The sequence below is a fragment of the Marmota flaviventris genome, chromosome 6 (assembly GCF_047511675.1).
Source record: "Marmota flaviventris isolate mMarFla1 chromosome 6, mMarFla1.hap1, whole genome shotgun sequence".
Classification (NCBI taxonomy): Eukaryota; Metazoa; Chordata; class Mammalia; order Rodentia; family Sciuridae; genus Marmota; species Marmota flaviventris.
The window spans coordinates 156,901,690-156,926,365 of record NC_092503.1 but is presented as its reverse complement, the minus strand read 5'-3'; the positions used below and the strand labels follow the sequence as shown (position 1 = coordinate 156,926,365).

The 24,676-nt window shown below is 48.1% G+C and overlaps 1 protein-coding gene across 1 annotated transcript in view; it reads right to left on the bottom strand.

The window, feature by feature from the left end:
• Scgn (secretagogin, EF-hand calcium binding protein) overlaps positions 1-20,649 on the bottom strand; it is a 34,107-nt gene extending 13,458 nt beyond the window's left edge. Inside the window, exons 1-6 of the mRNA XM_027948059.2 lie at positions 20,568-20,649; positions 19,723-19,793; positions 12,524-12,610; positions 9,368-9,457; positions 6,225-6,281; positions 5,744-5,821 (exon numbers count right to left, since the gene is read on the bottom strand). Of these exons, the coding sequence (XP_027803860.2) occupies positions 5,744-5,821; positions 6,225-6,281; positions 9,368-9,457; positions 12,524-12,610; positions 19,723-19,793; positions 20,568-20,649 (465 nt within the window). The remainder of the gene's footprint in view (positions 1-5,743; positions 5,822-6,224; positions 6,282-9,367; positions 9,458-12,523; positions 12,611-19,722; positions 19,794-20,567) is intronic.
• Positions 20,650-24,676: the final 4,027 nt, after the last annotated feature.

The window sequence follows — 24,676 nt, the reverse complement described above, 5'->3', positions numbered from 1 at the left end:
CCAGTCTCTTCCTTTCTCTCTTGGCTTCCTGGTTGCCACGAGGTGGGTGGCCTGCTGTACCCACGTGCCCTTGCCATGATGTCCTGCCACCACAGGCCCAAACACAAGGCCAAGCCACCAAGGGCCGAAGCCTCTGAAACCACTAGCCAGAGCAGGCCTTTCCTCCTTATAAGGTGACTGCCCCAGGGGTTTTGTCACAGTGACAGAAAGGTAACACAATGTGTCTGTCACCAGAGCTCTTCCAGTTAAACCAGGGAGTCTGAATGTCTCATTATGAGTTTGCTTTGTTCCATGTTCGGTTATGAAATAAAACATCTGACGCCATAGATTAATACAGAGACGTGGCGTTGGCTTTCTAAATGCCTCTCTGTCCTGGGGAAAAGGCGTTGGGTGCTGCCTCCTGCTCAGTGGCCTGAGTTTTCCTAGAGAGACTGAAACTTCAGTCCTTAACAGAATTTTTTTTTCCTAATCTTAAAAAGAGATCAACATCTTTATCTGGTAATTACCATATTACTGTGTCAAGGAGCACTTAGAGCCCCTTCTTCTGTTATCTGTCTACCATCATTTACTGAATTGCAGTGGAGCCCTCTCCTCCCCCAAAAATCCTAACTAAGCTTCTCCAGAAATCTTCACCATGATCGATTTTAAGACTCTGAGCAAAAGAGTCTCGACAAGGGCTCAGCGTGGGTGAACCCCCTATGTTCCTGATGCTCTGTTTTACCTGGCCAGCCGTCTGGGGAAAGTCGGCAGTTCAGGTGCTGGACGCCCCTTTGCTTGTTTTTCACAAACATGTATCCAGCCTAGTAGTTTGTAGAAGTGTTTGCAAATGCCAAATGTGATAAAAACGACAAATCCTTTAACAAGGCCTCTGGCCTTGAGCTGGGCTTCACAGAGACGTCTACATTTTCAAGATAAGTTACCAATTGGGCTCCATGGTAACAGCTGGCAGGGGGAGGGAAGAAAGGGGAGGAGAAGCTCTCCCCTTCTCAGGTGTGGTCCTTGAAGAGTTAACTTGCCCACAACAGTGAAAGAAAAAGCTGCTTTTAGGTGAACTTCTGAGCCCCTCCCCTTAAACTCTGAAACTCCCTGAACTCGGGGTTCAGGGGATTGATTGATTACAGCAAAAGCTGTGCCCTCTGAGCCTGGCTGCAGCCAAATAAAACGGTTTCCGGCTGTCTTTGGTGCCCTGCCTCATCTGTCCCTACAGCAGAATAACAGTTTAACGATACGCCGGGTACTGCAAGAGATCCCCAGAAATTGCCACAGTGGCACACACCCTTGGGAGCGGAAAGCAGAGACAAAATGCAGGTCTGAAATGCAGGGTGACCAACAACACTGGCGTTATCCCTGTGGCCTCCGAGAGCAGGGGGTAGAGCGAGCACCTGGCCCTGGGGAGGACGGAGGCGGGAGAGGGGGCTTCCAGCAGGCTGGGAGGAGGGGGAGGAAGGGAGGACGGTGCAGGTGGACACAGTGCAGAGCTCAGCTGGAGGTGCAGGCAGAGGGCTGCCCGCAGAGTCCGACTGGGAGGAGGGTGCCGGGTAAGTGGGGGGACGACGGCCAGGCACAGAGGGCTCTGAGGGCCAAGAAGAGGAGTTTGCAGTCTGGCAGGCATCTGCCATTCACTCATTTCTTCATTCAACAAATACGCATTCACCGGTGCTTTCATTCATTGGACCCACACTTTGAGCATCTACTGTGAGCCGGGCACTGTTCAGCTCAGGGAGCAAAGATTCCTGCTCTCATGGAGAGGATTTTCTGGAGAGGGGAAAAGGGTCAGCACCAGACAAATCGGTGATGAAACTCCATATGAAAGTCCACATAACTATTCTACCTGTGTTAAATTGAGTAGTCTGTGGAGCAGCAGCTGGGGGGGGGGGGGGTCAGCTTGGAGCCGGTGGTCATAGAAAGCTCCTTTGAGGGAAAGAGCAAGCCACGTGCATACCTGGAGCTAGGAATATCCTGGTGGAGATACGGGGAGTGCAAAGGGCCAGTGGCAGGTGGCGGCACCCTTGGTGGAGACTTCAGGAGACAGAGCCTGGTGGGAAGGGGTCGGTCACTGGGGCATGCTTTCGCAGACGTACCTTGTCCTCAGACCCTGGCCTGCTCTCTCTCTCTCTCTCTCTCTCTTTTCCTCCTTGGCTGCCATGAGGTGAGCAGCCTCTTCTGCCACATGCTCCCCACCCTGGTTCCGCCCAAAGCAAAGGAACCAGATGACCTTGGACTGAAACCTCTGAAACTATGAGCCAAAATAGATCTTTCCTCTTTTAAGTTGATTTTTCTCAGGTATTTTGTCATAACAACCAAAAATTAAGTCCCTAGCCTAAGGTATTTTGTTGTAGTTACAGAAAATGGCTGATTAGAAAAGGAACTCATACAGTAGCCAGTAAGATCGGCCGATTAGATGTGGAGTAAGAGCAAAAGAGGCATCAAGGATGATTTTGAGAGTTGTGCCTTGACCAACTTGAAAGATCATATTCTCCCTAACTAAGATGAAGAAAAACAGCCTGTGGTTTGTGAGGAAGGTCGTATTTTCAATTTTGAAGATGATACATTTCCAGCTGTATCCAAGAAATTCAGAGGAGTGGTCTGAGTCAGAGAAAGAGATTGAGGTCATTAACTTTAGCGAGTCTTTAAAACTACAGACTAATCGAGATCATCAGTAGAGAGAAGGTGGACCCAGAAAAGTAAACCACCTCAGGACTGAGCCCAGGCCCATCCCAGGTTGGCATGGATCGGAGAGGGGACACCTAGAACTAAGGAAGGAAGAAAGAGACAGCGGCTCACCCAGGCCTGACAGACAAGAGCCACAGCTGCCGGGCCCAGCTCCACCTCATGCAGTTCTCTTTGTCTCCCAAAGTGCTGGATTTCAATGTGTTGCCTTACACTATTTCATGCTCTAATCTGGGACGTGAGTATCTCTCCCAGAGGTACTTGCTTATGTTTAATAAAAGTAGACATTATTTAATAATATCCTGTCCAGACGGCTAATCTCTCTCCTGCCTGGTGTGGGCAGCACCTCTCGGTGCAGTGTCAGGGATTTTGCTAATAGGCCCACCCTGGGCCGGCAGCTTTCCTCGCCTGGGCCCTTTCCCCATGATGGGCCACCACACGTGGACGGAGAGCCATGGAGTCGGCTGTCTCTGGACTGAGACCTCTTCTAAGTTGTTCTTGTGGGGTATTCTGGTCACAGCAAAGCCTGCTGGCTCACATAGGACAATACCCAGACACATACGTCACTGTCACACTCAACTCCCCCATTCATCCGTACATCTCATTGATTCCACTTTGTGACAGATCCGGTTCTCAGCTCTTGCCCACCACGACCTGGCGGTCCTCTTGCCAGGGTCTCACCCGGATGGCAGCGCCTCCCGGGGCTCTTCTTGATTCCACCCTTGCCCGTGTCAAACTCGTCAACACGGCAGCCCCCGCTGAATCCTCTAGCGGCTCCCCTTTGATTCAGTCTAAACCCAGATCTCCGTGATGGCCTAGAAATCCAGGCTCGTCTGGTCCCTGTTCAGACCCCTTCTCACTCTGCGGCAGCCACATGGGTTCTCCCTGTTGGCAAGACCCAGGCACACTCTTGCCCAGGGGCTGCTCTCGCTGCACCCCAGTCCTTCCAGGCATCTCACCTTCCCAGGGGGCCACCCTGATGCCCACAGGAAGCTGCCTCTTCTCCCCACCCACCGCCGCCCAGGGCACCTGCAGCCCTGGCCTGGCTCCACTTTTCCATCACCCTCCACCCGCTCCTGCAATGGATACATTATTGATTGCATTTACTGAGTCCTGCAGCCTCCCCTCTGCCTCTGGTGTCACCTCTGAATCACCAGGGACTAGAATAGTGCCTGGGGCTTAATGAGAATTTAACAAATATTCACAGAGTGAACTGGATGAGTGACTATGTTATGAAGACCGCAAGCACCCATGGTGCTGGGGGCACAGAAGAGCAGCCCTGGATTCGCCAGGGGAGAAGGTCCTGTGAGGCTCTCAGGCAAAACGGCATGCAACTGCATCTCAAAGGACTAACAAGAGCCAGATGAAGAAAAGTCGGGAAAAGATGAGCCAGGCTCGACTAAGCAGTCAGAAAGTAGTGGAGTGGGAGACGCCCTCCGAGCCCCTGGGCTTCATGGGAGAAAAATACCAGGAACTTATGCTGGAGATTCAAAATGCAAATATATTCATTATGTCCTTCATGTTGTATAAGTTAATAAAAGTGAGATAACAGCCAGCGCCGACATTCTGTCATTAAGTCAATGTTTAAAACATGCTCAGCTAGAGAGACCCTCCTTGTTCCGTCCCCAGCAGTTTCAGCCTAATTGCCCTTTTGCATGTTCTTTATTCCATTACAAGGTTTCCCTGGTGCTCAGTCAAAAGGGACCTGGAGCCAGCTCTGCAGCAGGGACGCAGCTTCCTGAGCTGGGATTGTCTGCTCCCCCGTAAGTGCTGGGCACATATTTACACAGGGTTTTGGATGTCGTTTTGTGAGCTGTTTAAACAAACCAACAGAGCAGGTCGCCAGTCGGTCTCCTCAGTGAGATCCTGCCCTGGGGTGTCATTCTCCCCTGGGCATCACCTTTTTTCCTGTCCAAGCCAATCACAACTTATCATGGTCCCGGAGACTCGCTTGACCGGGGTCAGCATTCAGAGCCGCCAGGGTCCAGAGCGAGAGGCAGGGACGGGTCCAGAAAGGCAAATCGGGACAGCTTCCAGCTCAGCTGGTGCACTCGGCTGAGTAACTGAGTTTCCTGGGTTATCGTACCTTAAACCAACTTCCAGTGGTTGCAAACGCCAACTGAGGGTCTGCATAGATCAAGCTGGGGGCATGTTTAACAGAACCAGAGGCTCTTCCCACTACCCGCCCAGCTCAGCAAGGTGGGTCTGCTCCAGAACTCCTAAGGTAATGAGTGGAACCACCCACAAGCACATGATTCAGCCTCCATCAGCAAATGACTTGCTTTCTAAGGAAGAAACCTGCAGATCTGATGAAAGGCAGCTCACACGGGGGGGGGGGGGGGGGGATACGGTGAAGGCCACAGGCAGAGGAGCCAGATTCCATTCAGCACAAATGGTGGACTAGGGCTGGAGAGACGCAGGGAGGTAGAAACAGGCAGAATGGGAGAGCGAGTCATCAGGGCAACTCCTCACACCTCACCATGTTTTCGGGAAGCCCGACGCTGACGACATCTCTGAGTCATTTGGGACAAGGATGTTGTAAGTGTGACATGGTGACAGCAAATACCACAGTGTGCTTCAGGTGCGGCAGCTCACTGCCCTCAAGGTGTCTAGGCACCGTTAAATCCATGTCACTACAGACCTGAGTGATGCTGGGAGGCTAACACTTGTCTTAGGTTGTGGCCACTAAGTGGCAGGAAGACACATCCCCCTCTTTCTGACCCCCCACTACACGGAACCACACACCAGATGAGCAGAACCGTCCCCGAGGGGCAGCCATGCCCATCTGATTGTCCTAATCACCTAGGTCCGTGTTGACTTTTTCCCTGTGGCTTTTGTTACCACTTGGGCTGTTGGCCTGGTGCTGAGAAGCCTGACGTTGCCTGGACTTCCCTCGGCTCCCCAAAGACAGCAAACAGCCTCCCCCATGCACACAGCCTGTTCCCAAGAGAAAAGCTAAAGTGATTCCGCTTTGGCCAGTGCTTTCGGGAGATGAGGCTTTCTGGTGCACGCAGTTGGTCTCAAAAGAGGAGCAGGGGGAAGGAGCACTGGGGAGAGAAGTTCTGTCACTCACCATGGTGCCCGTGTACTCTTCCAGCTTAGCCTCGGACACAGCCTTGTGGTGGTGCAGGAAGAGGTCTCGGAGGAAGTTCTGTGACACCAGAGAAAAGTGACACTGTATGTCATAAGTAAATAAGCTGCAAAGCTCTGTAGAGGCCTTATTGACTGTGTTTGTTTGAAGAAGGAGGTAGGATGTTTTTGACAAGCAATAAGTCCAAGCATGGAGGGCTGTCACTGTTAGAAGGGAGCTCAGGGAACCCAGAGAATAGCTCCAGGCATGAAAAAAAGCGAAAGTGCTCAAGTGTACCTCTTTGCTAAAGAGAACGTCGCAGCCCGCACCTGCTGAGTCTTCTAAACAGGCATGCTTTTTTTTTTAAGTAATCTATTCAAATCCATGTTTCTTAGAATCACGGAAATCAAACTCATGATGCACACATATCAAATCGCCAAGGACAAAGACCCCTCCCACCGCGACTGTCCCCAGGGACACTTACGTGAAGCTCAGCCGCTGATATGAAGCCACTGCTGTCGGCATCGTATTTGCGCCAGATCTGAAACACACAAAAGTCTTTAAGCGATTTGTCCTCAAAAGCTGAGGGATGGACTTGTACTGGTGTCCCCCATGGCTCAGCATCTGAAAACTGTCCCAACTGGTGCAAGTAAGACTTTCACAGGGAATTTCAGGCTTCCTTTGGTGACAGTGATTGGGAAGAACTCAGCCAAAGTGGAACACTGTGTCCACTTGAAGCCACTTGTAAGGGTCGCATGCTCCCATGGGAAGGCTCCATATGAAACGATACGATGAGATGCATTTCAACGCTGTGATATGGCAAGGAAGAAAGCCTCGCTGTGCTGTGCAGGATGCTACAGAAACAACTCTGGACCCCTGAGAGACCCACACGACAGCGCAGTGCCGACCCAGAGAGGTAGTGCAGGGCTGAAGCCAGCCTGCCTCGTGGTCTGCCATCCCTGACTACGAGCTGCAGGTCCTTCAGACAACTATCCTCGAGGTGGACACGTGACAACCTGGCACCCACACAAGTGGGAAATGAGATTGAGTCATCTGCTCAAAGCTGAGACGCCAAACGTCAACACCTCCCAGTGAAAGGGTGGGCTCACACACACTGCGGGGACACCTGACCTCGCCTGCATGGCCGTGGCTCCGGGTGGAGGGGGAGGCTACCTCCGGTGACTCCCAGGGGCAAGCCATCCCTCCCACTGGTTTGCGGCCACAGCTGCGTCCTGAGCTAGGAGACAGAGCTGCAGATCTGATCAAAGCCACGAGCCGCCTGCTCATGAATACTGCTCCTTGAACCACCTCTGCCTCCCGGGGACAAGGCCCTGGCTCCCACACAAACCAAGGCAGCCCAGAGCAGTTGTTTAGGGAGCAAGGATCTCCTTCATCCTAAATGGGTGGTCTGTGGTTCCCCCGGCAGGGACCTCCATCCTGCACACAATTAGGACCCAACCTCAGACCCCACCAACAGAGTGAGCGGGTGACTCCAGGCGGACATTTAGTGAGAACTGCTCAGAAAGCCACTTCTTCTAGCCCCTGTCATTTGTGTCTGAATCAGCCAGACTTCTAAAATCAATGAGGTGAGTGTGATTTCTATCATATTTTTGGATGAACATACCCAAACTATGAGAATTTCACATAACTCCACCAACCATTTTTACAGACTCTTTAAGTGTTTTTCTCCACGCATTCTCCAGCTCCATGAAGGCATGGTCTTACTACAGCTGAGCCATGGGGGCCAGAGAGCCTTCTGTGAATCTCAGCAAGCCTCTCTCTAAAGGAAGAAGGCCAAGTAAAGAGAGATCCAGACAAACAAAAACAGTTTATTACCAACAAACCCTTAGGAAAAACTCCTGGAACAAGGAGAAACACAAAGAAGGAAGTCTAAGCAACCGTAAGCAGAGATAATGTAGGCAAACTGAAAAGGATCTCAGCTGCATAAAATCCATGGCATATAGAAAATTAGGCAGAAATAATGCCCTGTGCAGAAAAGGCACTTGAGCTAGTGAGTGTGTGTTAGAGCTAAGGGCCTGTGGTTCAGGGGAACAGTGGACACTGGGGTTTCCTAAAATACATAGGATATAATGGGCTGCAATCAATTTAATTAAAAAGTAATTCAAGGGCCGGGGACATAGCTCAGTTGGTAGAGTGCTTGCCTCGCCTGCACAGGGCCCTGAACGTTCTTCCTCATAGAACAAACTGACCAAGTAGAGGGAAGGAAAAATAGAATAGATATATTCTTAAAAAGATAAGACAGCTCCTTAGTTCTGTTTCCTTTTCCCATTTCTCAAGGTTATTCTGAAAAAGTCCTAACACGCTAATACTTTTTTTCTGATTTTAGAAATAAATGATGTTCATCATTCAAAATTAAAGATATAAAAAAAAAAAAACTATACTATCCAGAAATCCCTACCCCAGAGATGATTACTTAGTGTTCCTTTCCATTCTGTTTCTATTACATATAAAACAAAACTGAATTGCTGGTCACATTATCTACACACTTGGTTGATTTATAAATTTTATTTAAAACTTCCTGTGAGCATTTTTAAACATAATTAAAATCATTTTGGAAATGTCTTGAAAGTAACTTGTAAATGATTTTATACAGAACTAGAAAACACAAAGACTATGAAAATGTCCTGAAATCCTACCATTCACAAATAACCATAATTCATCAGTATTCATCTATGCAGGTGTTAGGGAAAACAGTGTTGTTTTTTTAAAAAAAATAAATTAAGATCATACTCTATGTACAAGTCTGTTTCTTAACATTACATTGCACATCCGGCATGTCATCAAATATTCTTGGAAACATGACCCTTGGCGATTCAATGACGCATGCTGCCCAGTAGTGGGACTTTCCCTAAGAAGATGTAGCCTCTAGAAGGACCCTGGCCAGTACTCAGAAGCACTGTGGAAGGAAGGAATCATACGAGGTGTCATCATTTCCTTTATTCTTCCTTCATTCAGAGTTGGTTAGGTTCTTTTTTCTCCCAATTCTGGGGATTGAACCCACAGCCTTACGCATGCCAGGCAAGCGCTCTACCACTGAGCCCCAGCCCCAACCCCTTCAGTTTTAACTCTTAAGTAACAGCACAGCATTTAATGGACAACGTTCTAAAGAAAATTTTTTTCTACATTTTCGATTACATCCATAAAATACATACCTGGAGAAGTAGAATTATAAAGTCAGTATGTAAATGTTTTTAAGTAATTCTGAATCATGAAGTTTTAAAGTTTCCTGATTTAATTTTTGCAAAATTACTTTCCATAAAACTCTTCCACAATACACACCTGCCACAGAGCATCAGTGAACAATCTCAGGGTTTGGGTTTTTTTTTTTTTTTTTTTTTTTAGTGGCACTGCATATTTGTATAGATCTTCTTAAAATCTTGACCACTTTGATTGTGAAAAATTAAGTTATTTTATTCACATTCCTTGGGTTATTGGATATATTTATGGTCCACTCAGATTTCTTCTGTGAACAGCCTGTGTATGTGCTTGCTCGATTTTATATAAAGGTAAAAAATAGTGCCCGCTCTGTCCTCTGCGCACAACTGTCCCTCAGGACAGGCAGGAGAGGGGGCAGCCACACCCCCCTCCCCATGTCAGGCCACTCACCTGCATAAACTCCACGCTGCTGTCCAGGGGGGTTTCCAGGCGAAAGAACAGAAGAAACTTTTCATCCTCAGACAAGAACATACTGGCAAGCTAAGGGGACAGAGGAGCAGCAATCAGGGACACTTCCCTGGGTCCATCAGGGAGTGCTTGTGGACGCAGGCCACAGGGCAGAAGGGCTCAGCTCTCCCAGAATGGAGTTCCCTGCCCTTGATAACCCTGCATGGATTATGGGTTCTTTCAATAAATATCATTCTCCTACTAGGTGGGAAACACTGTGGATAACTATTTCCCATGAGCTAAAAATACAAAATAATGATGATAATAATAAACTTGTTCAGCATTCAGTATGTTCCAGTTACTATTCTAAGAACCTCCCATATTAAATAATCAATGATAGAAAATAGGAATAGTGAATAGTGAATAATGCTTACCTGGTCTTACAGGTACTGTTCTAAGTGCTCATTTAATCCGAACCACCTCCTTTGAGATACACATACACCACTGCTATTTCTTTCAAATTATAGAAACTAGGCCACATGGAGATAAAGAATTCATCAAAGTCATGCAGTGAGTAAGTGGGGAGTGGAGTCTTCAAGTCAGGAATTTCAAGCTCCCCCACCCCCAGCCCGTGCGCAACCATGAAGCTTTGCTGGTGGGATGCTGACCTTGCAAAGAATCTCAGTGCCGTGTGCAGAGCAGGAATGACTGCTGGCTGGGGGGTTCTTGAGTACCGACTGTGGTCTATGCTCTTTCACATCATTAGAGTTTATATGATGCTACAAGAGTTGGCTGAAGTGTGATAAATCCAACCAACAAGCTTCCTATGTAAGCAATTGATGTACTTCACTCTTCATTTATTCCAAACAAAGGTGACATCTTGTTCCCCTATAGGGTCATAATTCTGCCTCACACCTAGGTGTTTGACAGGGTTCATTGCACCTAGGGGACTACTGTGTAAGCCATCTTGCTTCTGGGTCAGCCCATAAACAATGATTGCTTTTCGTAACTGATAGTTGTCTCAGCATCTGGTATAACGCCACAGAGCAAGTCCAGCACACGTGAGGTGGGTGGGCTCTAGGCCAGACTGGTTCACACGCTCGTTTGGATTCGAATCAGCTCAAGAGTATACCATTTTAATAACTGTTATCACACACTGGGTGCTGGGTGCCTACCGCATGGCCGGCACAGATAAGGTGCTTTTCATTTATTATCTCATTAAACTCTCACGTCAACCCTTCAGGAAGAATAAATACCCCTTTTTTTACTGTGACAGGCTGGACTAGCACCAAATTTCTCCTTATTACTTACCAATTGTTTGATCCTGGACAATTTAATTGACATCTCTATGGCCAATTTTCTCATTTATAAAATGGGAACAATAATATTGGCATCTGATGCTTATGTGGAAACTAAAAATAAAATGAGCCCACATTCGTGAACTGCTGTAGCAAAGTACCTGGTGTTTATTCAGCAGTCATAAGTGGTAACTGCGATGCGAGCACTTATCATATGGTAATGGGATTCAGCCTCAGAGACGTGAAGTGACCTGCCCGTGGTTACATATCCCCCACGATGACTCTGTGTCCGACCCTCCAACCCACATGGTCAGCTGGGACCAGGAATGGCTCTTCAGGACTAAGCAGTGCTTTTCACATAGGGAGGGCTCAAGCCAAGAAACCCAGTTAGACATAGTTCACTCACGCCGGGCCTTTACGACCCCTCTGTACCTCCACTTTTAGCTGGAGTGGCACGGAGGTGTCCTGGGCACGTCAAACACACAGGTGTCCACAAGCCCTACTTCGGCTCTTGGTCATGAGCTCTTCTCCGCCTTACTTTTCACTCGACCATCTAAACTGTGTCAGCATGACTGACTCTATGTCACGACTGCATGCAATTGGGGTAAGTGAAACGTCACTGGTAGCAAGGAGAATACGGGGGAAGTAGAGACCTTGCTGCCAGAGACTTGCAGAGCCACGAGGCCTTAAGGAACCTTGGGAAGGACCCGGACCTACACTACCAACTTCCCTACAAACAGCCACCACGGTCACACTCATGGGCAGGACTCTAACCACATGGCAGCCTGTTGCTCAGGAGGGTCCACCTGGTACTAGTGGGAAAACAGCCACTTCTGAGCTATTTGCCATGTTTCACGTCCATGGGGGACATCAACAACTAATGGAACACCACTGTGTGCTGTGTCTGCTCCAGGACTGAGAGCGCATCAAGAACCCTGCGGTCACGAGCATCTTCTGTGCATTGAGCTTCATGTTGCATTTACTTCTGACATACTGATATTTTCATGTCAATTCTGATGTGAATCGTAGGTTACACGTGAAACTTGCCCTTGAGTACAAAACAATGTTGGAAACAGCAACCCTCATAAATCTAGGGTTTAGCTTATTAATTTTCTGAAAAGGCAGCCTCCGTTCACTTTTCATAGAGACATTATCCTGCTCTAGTACCATGATTCCCTAAGGAAATTTCCCTTTTATTTTTTTCGATGATATTGACTGTAACGCAGTCAGCCATGTTATATTGTCAGCCTGCTACATGTTTTGTTTACTGAGAGTCTCTTAATAGTACCAAGAAGCCAGATGGAATGATTGACTTATACTGCCTGGTTTGTGTTTGGTGGTGGTGGGGGGGGGCTTACAAAGCATTTCTCAGAACATATGCTGTCAGTAAAGAAAGCTATTTTCTGTTCTGTTTTGTTTTAATGATCATCAGAGACAGATCTTTCCAACCTCCACTGGCATTGATGCTAAAGTTTGTTTAAACTTTATTCATTCATTTATTGTCAGTAAGTTTTTTCCTTATACGAGTTCAATTTGAGCAAGACACTGTGAAAAGACAATGTTGGGTCGAGTAACCAAAAGACATCCGCCACCTCAATTCCCCGATGATAAGACAGGTATATTGATCAACCCTCATAAGACCAAGAAAGCCCTGCACACTCTTCATTACTAGGCAATTGAGCAGATGAAAAAGGAGAGGCGACTGCTTCAAAAGCGGTATCTAGGCCAACTGCCCTGCAGAAGGCTCGTATTTCCCAGGCCAATGGATGTCAGATTCCCGTTGTCTTTCACGGGAAATCACAGCCCAAGAAGGACAAGTCAAGAAAGGCACAACCCAGAAAGGCACAGCGGCGACAGGTACCTCTTTCATCTGCACACGGGTAGGGGCCTCAGGCGTGGTCACCAATCGCTGTTTCAGCCTGCGCGTGTCTTCCTCCAAGACGGCCTCCTGCAATGGCCACACACACCCACGTTAGTGCAAGAGCAAGCACAGAGGGCACAGCCTGGTCCCGGTGCCACGGAGGAGCAGATTCCCCAGCCTTTTAGAAAGACTCTCTCGTTGTGTGGCACAGCACAGTGCAGGGGACTTCAGCAGCCCAGCACCTACCACCGTCTGACCAGGTGAAGTTTACAGTCAGTGAGTCACTAAAGTACAGAGGAAAGAAGATGAGAAACTAAAGTGCTTCAAGAGTGAACTGGAATATCATTATAAACTCAGCTGTGAGAAACAATGGCACTGCAATTAATATATAAGTGTTTTTCCCAAGAACTCAGAGGCTTTCCATTTTTAACTAAACAATTCAGTTTGGGGAGCGCCCTGGCTGCTGCAGGGTATTCTCTTGATCTTCTCCTTGTACCCACTGAGAAAAGCATCATTATAATAGGGAAATAATCAAAGACTAAACCAAAGGAAATGATCGTTGGCTCACCAAAGAGGTTATCTCTTATCCACAGCCTTCCCTACAGATGCAGTTACCTTCTTGGGTGGATTTCGGGGGTGCTGCAGGGAACATGAACTATGAAGAATGAACTCTGATGTCAAACGGAGGGCACAGAGCTTCTCCGATGTCGCCCAATTCAAAGATTCCATCCTCACTGCAACTTGTACTTAATAATGTCTTATTTCTTAATATGCTCACTCTAGTCCTGGTCCCAAAGTCTCCAGCTGTGAGTGACAGGACTGGGAGGAGCTGATGTCCACTGACCACCATCCCCGCTGGTGTTGGGGACCAGGGGACTCGGAGCTGCGGGAGACTTTGGATGTGTCATCTATGCACATGTGTGCAGGAAAGTGCGCCGGTGGCCTTGAACCTGCCCAGGCCTTCCTCTGCTGCTCTCAGAATAACAGTAGGAAGCGCAGGGAGAGCTGGTGCTGAGATGAAGCACTCACTGGAACACCCCGGACCCCTGGGGCTCCCTTCCTGCGCCTCCCAGCACCACCCGGGGAACCCAGGACAGCCGCTTTCTACTGAGCAGCTTCCCCATGCCAAGCCAGCGCCAGCCCCTGGTGGTGAGCAAAACAGCCTGGGCTGCCCTGGGGCACAGGCTGTGGAAGACTCTTTGTCCCGCCTCCCTTTCCACTGGGACCTCCCCCTGAGGGACTTCCACAATGGGAGGCCACGGGGGAGAAAGGGTGGTAGAGAAGGACAGAGCCAGCCTCTTCCCTCCACAGGTGGCATCTCCTGGTCTAGCGGACCACCTCTGCCTTCCAGAGCCTGAGACATGGAAAGAGGCCCCTTTCATGTCCCCAGCACCTGTGGCTGCCCTCAGCCACATGCTTCCTTCGGACCAGCCTCAATGCAAAAGAGTCCAGGAGAAAAAGCCTCAGGCTCTCCTCTTGAGGGTCTGAGACTCCGCCCTCTCGTGTTACTGATGAAAGAGGCCAAAAGGATGACTTTCCCCACAGGTGGACAGAACACCACAGGGACCAGCACTTCCACTCCCCGGCCCAGGGCCCTCTGCCCCACACGTGGCTCCTGCCCCATGGGAGGCAGCAGCATCCACAGGGAGCCCGGCAAGAGGCAAGAAGTGGTTTATAAACAGGAAACAGTTCAAACAAAAGGTGAGAACTTGACTCACTTTGGGAATTTTTCAGGATGGGTTTCAGCAATTAGCTAAATTACAGGATGCTTTAAATATCATAAGACCCTGAAATTTGAAGTCTAGTTCTTGAAAAGCCAGGTGGCACCATGCTCAGGAGAAGTGACTCTGTGCTGGGGAAGACCAGAAGGTCATTGCAGGGCTGTGGCCCCCAACACAGGAGGTGGGCGCACAGCAGATGCTTGGCGGTGGTTCATCACGGTGAGGAGAGAAAAAGGCTCTGAGCTGAGGTGAGTTGAGCCGCTGGATCCCTGATATCATTTTAGTTTTTGCACTCTGAAGGCTGACATGAGCGCCAGGTAGATTCATGCCAAACTACAGCGTGTCTCCCCATCTGACCACTCACGAACTTCGTCAGCATGTATAAAGTGAAACTGCACCTTTTTGTTTTCCCCTTGTCACCTTTTGCTGGAGGGGGTTCAGAGCACATTGCAGTGAAGGGGAGTTCCTTTGTACAAAGTTAGAACTTTTGTTAACAAGAACTCAAGATGGCGTCTACAGGCAAAGCTATTTTTGATTAAGAAAAAAAGGTAAACCCAAAGCACACGCATTTGTGACAGAGATAATGCATTCATCAAATGGATTGTGTTCCATCACACCGGGGCCATCTGCTAGATTAATGGCTTTGGTTTTGTATTTAGAAACCCCCAAATGGTTAAAATCAGAGGTCTTGGACAGATTGACTTTGTAAGTACATCAACCAAATGTGTTTGCTTGATGATTATGAACAGGGACCTGGTTTTTAGAAAGGAACACTTTCTTAAGTGAACACCCACCAAACAAAACATACAGAGGGGAAAAAAAAGACATTACAACATCTTGGGTGAGGAAGGGGGAAATACCACCGGGATCAGTCATCTAAGCCCAAGTGAGTGTGGTGGCCCTGAGGTGACTCACGGTGGTCACCACCTCCCTGGAGTAGGGTGGTGGCAGGTGGGACTTCAGGATCATCTGGCTTGGCTTGGAACTTGCTCTCACAAACGGGAGTCCCAGGGACAGATGTGTTTATTTTGGATATTAAAAGCATTTTAGTGGTTTAGAGAGTAAATGCCAATCATCTTGTGTGGCGTAATTTGGTGGTGGTTCTAAAGCAAAGAGGATCCAGAATAAATACTGGGAAAACAAAGGAGCCAGAAGAGACTACGTCACCGTAAGAACATGAGGACAGCAGGCACTTCCCCAACTAAAAAGCTCTTCTCACTTGTGGTGTCTCACCGTGAGACAGGCAGGTCCAAACATGGTTATTCCCACTTTATGGACAAAAAAACTGAGGCCCAGGGAACTTAAATGGCATATTGATGTCACGTCACACGGCTGTGGTTGCAGAGCCAGGATGCCCACACAGGATTTCTGTGTCCACCACAATCATCTCCCCACCACAGGGCTTCTCTGAAGTGCAGCTCTGGAGGCAAGGAGCTTTGCCTTTGCCCTGTAGAAGGTGAACAGGTCTCCTGCGATTGCAAGATCTCCTGTCGACCAGGTTTCCCCATGTGATGTCACTCAGAGCCTCGACTAGCCTGTCCAGTCTCAGCACCACCATTGTGTGTTTGAGTGCTGTGATGTTGTTCCCTGTTAGGGATCAACTTGATCAGATTATAAAACACCTAGAGGGCGGGGGCTGTAGCTCAGTGGTAGAGCACTTGCCTAGCATGTAGAGACCCTGGGTTCAATTCTCAGCATCATGTAAAAAATAAATGAATAAAATAAAGCTATATAAAAAAGTTACCTCATTAAAAAATAAATAATTACCTAGAAAGCCAGAAGAGCATTATTTGGGGTATGTCTGTGAGGGTGTCACCCCAGGAGGTCAGCATGCAGTCTGAGTGCACTGAGTGGGGAAGATCTGCCCTTAGTGTGAAGGGGCGCTGTGCAAACGGCTGGAGTCAGAGAGCAAAGAGAAAACAAACTGCTGTCCCTGCTCAAAGTCCAGGACATGCTCCTCTCCTGCCCTGGACATCACAAATGCAGGCTCTCTGGACCCTGGATCCAGGACTCACACCTGCAGCCCCTCCACTGGGTTCTTCCACTCCGGCCTCCAGCTGAGAGTTGCAGCATTGGCCTCCCTGACCTTGAGGCTTCAGGACTTGGACTGAGCTGGGCTACCAGCACCCCAGGTCTCCAGCCTGCAGACGGCCTGTCGTGAGACTTCTCAGCCACCACAGTCACATGAGCCAAGTTCTGGTCTAGCACCTCTCAAGGTCTCGATGCATATCCTACTGGTTCTGTCTTTCTGCAGAGCCCTGGCTTAACACAACGTGCAGACCCACGTAGGCAGAGCACCAGGGAAATCGCTCAGCAGGGTGCGAAACACTTTGAATTTCAGCTTGACCTTTTAGATGAAGAACTCTGCTGGGACCGCCATCTCCGGACCTCTGGATCATAGTGTCTGTTGATCGATACATTATTATTCTTTATGGTGGGCTGGGCACTCCCAAGGGAAGTGAACTCACAGAGGCCACATTGGTGAACCATTAGATTTCAAAGCAAATAAATGTGGAGCCAAAGAAGCAGTGACCAGGTTCTACTAATGGGCCAGCTTTGGCTTGAGAGCACTGAGCCTTATCCTGACCTTTCAGACCTCCGACCCAAAGCCTCCCTCAGGGCTAACGCCAGAAGCCAGGGTTTGCTGTGCTGTGACTCCCCCTCAGTCCTGTCTAGACCCTGGGCCCAGCAGGACACTCACAATCTAAGCTTCTCAGAGGCCCAGGATGTGAACACAAGGGAGGTGTGTGCAGGAAGCTGAGGCCAGCAAGGGACTGGCTGGAAGTCCCCATTCAGAGGACACATCTGCAAAGAAAAAAGAGCAGCTGCTGGCAGCAGGAGGTTCCTCCCTGGCCACTCAGAGACCAGGCAGCAGCTTTCTGTCGAGCCCTTTATCCTTCTTCTAAGGTCTCTGGGGGAAGCTCCAGCTATTGGGACCTCTGAAGAGCCACCAGCCACGCCTGCTTTTCAGAGCCCAGGCTGCCTGGCCTTGGCGGCCTCTCTGCGGTCTGGTCTCTGTGCTAAGGAAAGAGCACAGCAGGACTGTCCCTCTCTACTGAGCTTACTCCTCGCGCATCAGGGACAAGCTCCAGTCACTTTGTCGAGGTAGCATGGGGTGCCCAGTGAAGGTCCCTGCACCGCGCCCCCACCAGGCACTGCCTCAGCATTTTGAAAGGGCGCCAGTGGCAAACGCTGCCATTTCTAGTTAATAAACAAGTCATCGATGCCACCTCTCTAGCCCAGGGCTGAGGAGCAGTGTTGGGACAGCTGCCCCAGCTCAGTGGGATTAGCCTGATCACGGCAGAATCCCCTGCCCATAAGTATCACCATTCCTGCAGGGACAGAGGGTAAGAGGAAATGCAAATGACGTAGCGTGATTTTACCAGGCAAGATTCTTTGCAGGCACTAAATATACTGAAACACGTAGGGGTTCACATTTTAATAAGTGCTTGAGACCTTGAAATTTCTTTACTAGACACAGAGATGCCTGCACTGAGCATAGCTGCGCAGGACAACAGTGACTCATTCGTGACTTGTTTCCTCAAGGTTCAGGATGGCTCCTGCACAAGAGAAAACAGGCCAGATCTGAGGAGGGGCTGGAGATGAAGCAGACAAGCCGCAGAGATGATGTTCCCCTTCTCTCTCTCTAATGGCAAACAGTTCCCCCTAGGTTAGCTGAGTCCTCAGAAGGAGAGTCTTCAGCTAGAGCAGATCTCGTGTGTGAGTAGCCACCACTCCATCACCGAAAGTAAGACATGTCCAGTTTCAACGCTGACTATGACGTTTCTCCTTTCCTATAAATCACTAAAGCCAAGAGCCTGCTGAAACCTGTGGAGTTGCAGCCTCTGGAGATTGAGAGTTTTAGGCATTGACCACACTATTTTGAAGTTTAGGAGTTGAACACTGAAGATGTTAACAGCTTTACATGCATCTTTGGGTTTTCCACAAATACACCTGTTGTCACAAGGCCTCTGGTTCCTGGACCACCCTGACCCTTAGCATTCACAGGCCAAAGTGGGAGCCCAGCAGTAAGGCTGAGGGGGCTTCCCACCAGCTGCTGACACATGAAACTGGGCAGCAAAATTGAAACTGAGTGAGTTTTCACCAGCTCTGCTCGGGGCTGGTGCAAACATAGTCACGAAGGGTAAAGAACAGTGTGTGCTAAAGGTCTCACCAGAGCAAAGAAGGGGCTCAGATTCCTGCCACCTGCCACCCCTTTCACCCCCTAGGCACCCAGAGCTTGGGGGTGGGGGAGACAAAGGGTGATATGGAGAGAGAGCCATTGGAGACGAAAGCAGAAGACTGGGAAGAGATAAGAAATGAAGGACCAAAAAAGGAGAGATGAGATAGAGAGGAAAGAGGGGGGATGGAGAAATGAAAGACAAGGGCAGGAGGGACCAAGAGAGACCTTTGAGAAACAGACCGGCTGGAGAAAGAAAGAGGAAACAGACACAGAGAGCCAGGGAAACAGGTGACGAGCAGGTGACAGATGAGAGTCAGAGGGGTCAAGGAGGAAGGCAAGAGACATTGGGAGATGAGGGCCAGGAAACTGGTGAGAGAAACAAAGAGGAACAGAATGGGAGGCAGACAACAGGGAGGCCGGGTCGGCTGGTGGGGGGAGAAGGCAGCCTCCTCTTTTCTGACCTGTCTCAGCCCCCACACCCACCAGCTGCTCCTCCGTGGGGCAAAGCTCCCGGATCCCTGCTCCGGGTTCAGATGGGAGAATGAGACGCACCCCAGTGTTCCCAAAGTCAGGTGAGCTCTCTCTGTACCCCACTTCCGTGCAGCTGTCCTGATGCTCCTCCTCCTGGCACGGATTCCCTGAGGGAGCCCTCTCCTGACCAGACCCACCCAGACCAGCCCAGCTCTGCGCCTCTGTGAGAGCTCACCTCTGCTTTGGGCAGGAATCCCCAAGAGCCAATCTACATCTCTCAAGGTCAGATTTACCATCTGGGACCTGAATGCCACATAAATGGGATTACGTTTCTGTCTGGCTTCTCTCTAGTTTGTCATTCCCTCTTCTAATAAAATGAATGATGGAAAATGATTTTAGATGATTTGCCATTTGCTACCAAAGGAGTGCCATATGCACTAAACACCCAGAACGATAAAGCTCTTAACATCTTTTCCACCTTTGATCTTGTGAACAAAGCAAACCACCCTATCTCCAGCTTTAAATCCATTAGCAGAGGTATAAACAAGGAAACGCGTGAAACAGAGTTGACTACAGTTAGGACCTCTGAGTGCATGACAGATGTTACAATCAGTCAGTGACCAGCATGTTGAAAGTTAAGAGTCGCATCTTTTATAAAACCTGCCTAAATCCCCTTGTGTTGCTAGGAGAGGGAGAAAAATTACACGCATGCACGGAAGAAAAGAGGTCAGATGGGATTAATGGGTACAAATCAGCACAAGACTTGGATGCTTGTATTTCACTAAGAGACACATAGATTGATGCTCAGGGCTGGAAGTACTTACATCTGTGCCCAATTTCCTCAACATATGGTGAAAGAAAGCATCGAGCTCCTTCTCTTCTATGTAGCCTTTTTCTAAATGTATGGAGATAAGCATAAATAATAATAGTCATATAGAAAAACATATGGCATTTAGAATTTATCTAAATCTGCTTTTAATCTCACGATGTGTAAAATCCCCATAGACATATTTTTTTTTGTCATCCCAATAATTAAGTACCAACATGGACCTCCAGAAGACACAGATGTGGACAAAGAATACATGCTACTGAGTAAATGCTTTATGCTAAGATTTACATTAGGATTTGAAGAACAAAAGCTCTTAAATACATGAATTTTAATGCATAAACACGAGTTTTAGAATAAAATCCAATTATTTTGAAAGATTGGAAATAGTTAACAGAGGTAAATATAGAATCCTAGTTTGCAGGTTTCAACACACATTGTAGGTGTTTTATGTTTCTTTAATTATTAGTAAAACCAAAGTGATCGGTCCTCAAGAAAGTTTTTTGCCTTTGTTTTTTGGTAGAGATGTAGTACATTTGAAGGTTGATAAAGAGAGTGCGTGCGCGGAGCGGAAGAGGTAGTTGTACCCCCAGGACTGCACAGAGAGGGCTGGCTTCTGGGGGTTGCGCCTCAGCGCACCATCCCGGGCTACTTGTAAAGACTTTCGTCGTTGCACGCACCAACGGCGAACCCTGACTCGCCCAGGCTGGGAAGGGGGCAGATCCCTCCCGCCACCCGGTTTCACGAGGTTTCCGAGTGTGTAGCACGGGCACGCGGGTCCACGCCGCAGGTGGAGGCTTTTCCTGCGCGGAGACCCGGTCCCCGGCTGGGGCTTGCACTCACCGTCCGCGTCGAAGCGCTGCCAGACCTGCCAGAAGCCCGCGGCGTCCCAGCGCCCCGGGGCCGGTTCGCGGGCGCTGTCCATGGTGGTGAGCGCGCGGCCGGGCACCAGCACCGCACCCCTGGGGAGGACTCCCGCACGTCTGCGCTGAGCCTTCGCCTGCCGCTGGTGCTCGGCTGGGGCACCTGCCGGTGGGCGGGCTTCAGCTGGGAGGCGCTGGTGGCGCTGGTGGCCCTGGCGTCGGGGAGTCCTGGCCTGGACCGCCGCCCCGCCCGCCCCCGCCCCGCGGGCGGAGCCCCCGCTGTCTGCTGCGGACGCGGGGAGGAGCGCTGTCACCCGGCCACGGCTCACTGCCTTGCCCTTTAGCTTGTTCGTCAAACTCAGAGAAAACTCCCCCTTCCGCTTGACTCACCTTTCAAACTTGTGTCTCAAGAGGTTTTCTGGAGAGAGCTGCCCTGTCTACAGCGTTGGGGGAGATGTCAGTGTCGGACCCCTGTAGACCTGATGACTCGGACACACGCTGCGGCGCGGGGAGGGCAGCGGCGATGGCGGTACAGGCTGCTGTTCACAAGAAGCCAGTGGACAGCAGTTACTGAGCCCTGACCGTGTAGCACACGCACACGCACACACACACACACACACACACACGCACACTGCTGTGCTCCACGCCATATAAGGACTTCCAGGTACATGGAGATTCTGTCTGTCCCTGCGGCTCAAAGGGGTGTCATTAGGATGCTGGAGGGAAGACAAACTGAGCTCTCTCTACCAGGAAGAGCCAGCGCAGCCATGTTGGCCACCCTCTTCTCGAATAAGCGTCCACTCCGGCCTTTGAAAACCAAAAGCCAAAATCATTAGAAGGAACACAGAGATTTCCAATGATGGGAAATGTCCAGAATTTGGATGGTTTCTGAGTATGTCTGTGATCCCAGTGACTTGGATAGCTGAAGCAGAAGCTCAGCCAGTTCAAGGCCAGCCTCAGCAACTTTTGAGACCCTGTCTCAAAATAAAAAACAAAAAGGGCTGGGGATTTGGTTCAGTGGTACAATACCCCTGGCTGAATGCCACCCCCCCCCCCCCGCCAAAAAAAAAAACAACAGATGGACTTTGAGTATATGTTGAGACCCCTTTGTTGGAGGATCTATAAAAGAAGCTTCCATATTGGTTAAGAGGGGTGGACCAGAAATATATCCTCTTTATAGCACTCTGACTCTGATATTAGTACTTGAACTGTTTTTGAAAAGCGCACATGCATAGGCCATCTGAATGAGTCATGAAAAGAACATGACCTTCATAGTCACATAGTCCTGGGTCAGGATCCACCATCTGCTAGCTGAACCACTCATTCTCATTTCTGAGCTTCAGTTTTCTTATCTATAAAGTGAGGATTATAACATTTACCATGGGGAGTTTCCATGAGGATCATAGCCACACAGAGAAATACACAATGTTCATGGTTGTCATGGTGTTGTAGATAACAAGAGATGAATGCATGATATATACACATATGCATATATATAGAGAAAATAAGTCTGAGAAACCTATAGTCCAGAGGAGCCTAATGAGAGAGAATAATCAAATGTAACCTTTGACCCTGGGTGTCATCTTGGAACAGAAAGGGGACATTAGTTAAAAATTAAGAAAATCTGAATAAATATGGATTTCAGATACAATATTGGGGGGAAATGGTTTAGAACTAAATCTCTCTGGGCTTGAGGCCCAGCCTGGCCTCTTACCAGCTGTGAGAAACTGAGAAAATTACTCAGAAGCCACTTTCTTTTCTGTAAAATGGGGATGACCATGGCATTTTTCCCCTGGTGCTGTCCTGAGGGTGAAATGTGCTGTTCTGTACTCTCAGCAGGGCACACACAAGAGCACCCAACCTAAGTCAGCTACTGAGGTGAAGAGTCCCCCATACAAATGCATTTTGAGGACGGTGAGATAAACTTGAGAGGTTTTGAGGAGCATGGCTTAGGCTGAAGGAAGGGAAATGAGATCATCACCAATGGGAAGAGGTGGGTACACACACTGAAGAGCTGAGTCGGGAGGGGAGGAGCTCACAGCATGGGTAGTTACCATGTGGCCCTGGGGAACTATCAATACCATGTCCAGCATCAGGCAGGAAGATTGGTCTATAGAACTCAGCAGGCTGATGACTGCTCTTGTCTTCTGGTAAATAATAGGAACAGGAAAAACGAGGCAAATATTAAAAATAACGATCAAGATCTCAGGTAGGGCGATAGCTAAAGAAACAAAGATAAATCTCTGCAACGGGATGTATGGCAATTTCAAAATCAAAACCTTGATTTTGAAGCCCAATGACACAAGGAAAAGCAAACTACAGAAGCATTCATCTGGTCTGACCCAATTCTGGATTGACTTCTTTCTACACATAGGGAAACAAAGGATATCCATTAATGGCATCAGTGACGCTTCTCTCTGTAATGTGGAAAGGGAGGTTGTAGCTGAGTTTAATTTTACTATTTATAATTCTTCTATTTTAAGACCTTCTATGGTAAGCATATAATGCAAACTCTCATGATTTTTTGAAATTGGAAAAGCAAAAGTTAGTGAAAGAAGCCTAACTATCAGAGCTGCTCTGCTCTTCACGGAGAGCAACCAAAATGCAGAACAAGTTCCAGCAGTCTGGTATCTGGAGCTTTCTGAAATAGCTGTGATTTCCATTCCATGATCTACTTTCTTTTTATGCAAATACCTACCATAGTGTTAGGTAGCTGCTGCTGAAGTACCTTGCAATCCTAATATACATGAGATTTCCTTTGGGAGAAAATCATTCAAATCCTTGACAGAGAAGAGAGCAATTAGGAAAGTGTTTAGAGATACTGGATCAGCAGGAAACACATTTAAGACTCTCTTCCTGGTTCTCCTACATGAAAATGGAATGATGGGGGTGGAGGTGGAAGAACCAGAGATATTTTACCTGAGACCATTATCATCCACCCAGAGAGCTCAGAGTAAATACTCAAGAAGCAGCAAGAAGCAACCAAAGATATATTATGCAGTTTGTAGATTCATTGAGCTCCTTCTACAGATATTCTTATTTGAATGGTTTGGAGTGGGCTTTGACATAGATATTTTTAAAGCCCCTCTCCCCACCCCTGCAAGGATGATATTGGATACACTGTCTTGCCTTGTATCTCTAAGCTTCTGGATGCTCATAGTTGTCATTTTATTATTTGGATAATGGCTTCTCTGAAGGAACATATGGAAAAGAAAAACATAAGTATTCAACATACTTTTGTGATTCATACCCCATCTCTTTCCAAAGGGATCAGAATTTATACTTATAAGTCATTCTAGTAGCTTTGACAACTGATGGCTCACACTGGGGCCTAAGACAATAGGTTTTTATTTTTTCCCTGCTGATTTCATTTTCTCCTACAATCATTTCCTGCTTTTCTCATTAGCATAGCTAATTGATAGTTAGTTATACAGAAAGAGCAGTGGTATATAATTTGGAGCATTGCTAATTAACCCTGGTGCTTGCACTCATTTCTAAGCTAAAATATCTGCATCTTTTTGCAAACTCAGAATGATATTTCTAGTGAGAAATACAAAGGATTTTTGTGGCATCATCTCCCAATAGTTATTGAATATCCAAACTTCATAGACGCCTCACAGTCTATGCAGTAGACCTTAGGATTCAAAGATAGAATTAGCTTAATGCCATGCCGGCTCCAAAGGTCAAAGGAAGTAGACTACAAGAAACTGGACAATGTTTAATCATGAGGAAATTTATAAATACTGAAAGTAAGGCTGCTGCTTAAAATATATCCTTTATTGTTTCCTTTGCAATAACACAAATAATATCTCATTTAAGCAATACAAATCAGAAGCTTCAGAAAAAGATTGTTTCATGATTTTACAACTAAAGAAAGCTAACAATAACAATATGTCTTTTCAATCATTTTTATATGGAGAAAAATTGGATTATACTGCTCTGTAACTTGCCTGTTTCATGTGATATCATGAACCTTATCATTAACTATTTTTCTATGGTGTCATTTTAGTGATATTGTTACTGCTGTTGACCGGTGACGATTCCTTGCTTCACCAATGTTGAAGAATAACACCAGAGAAGCATGCCGTG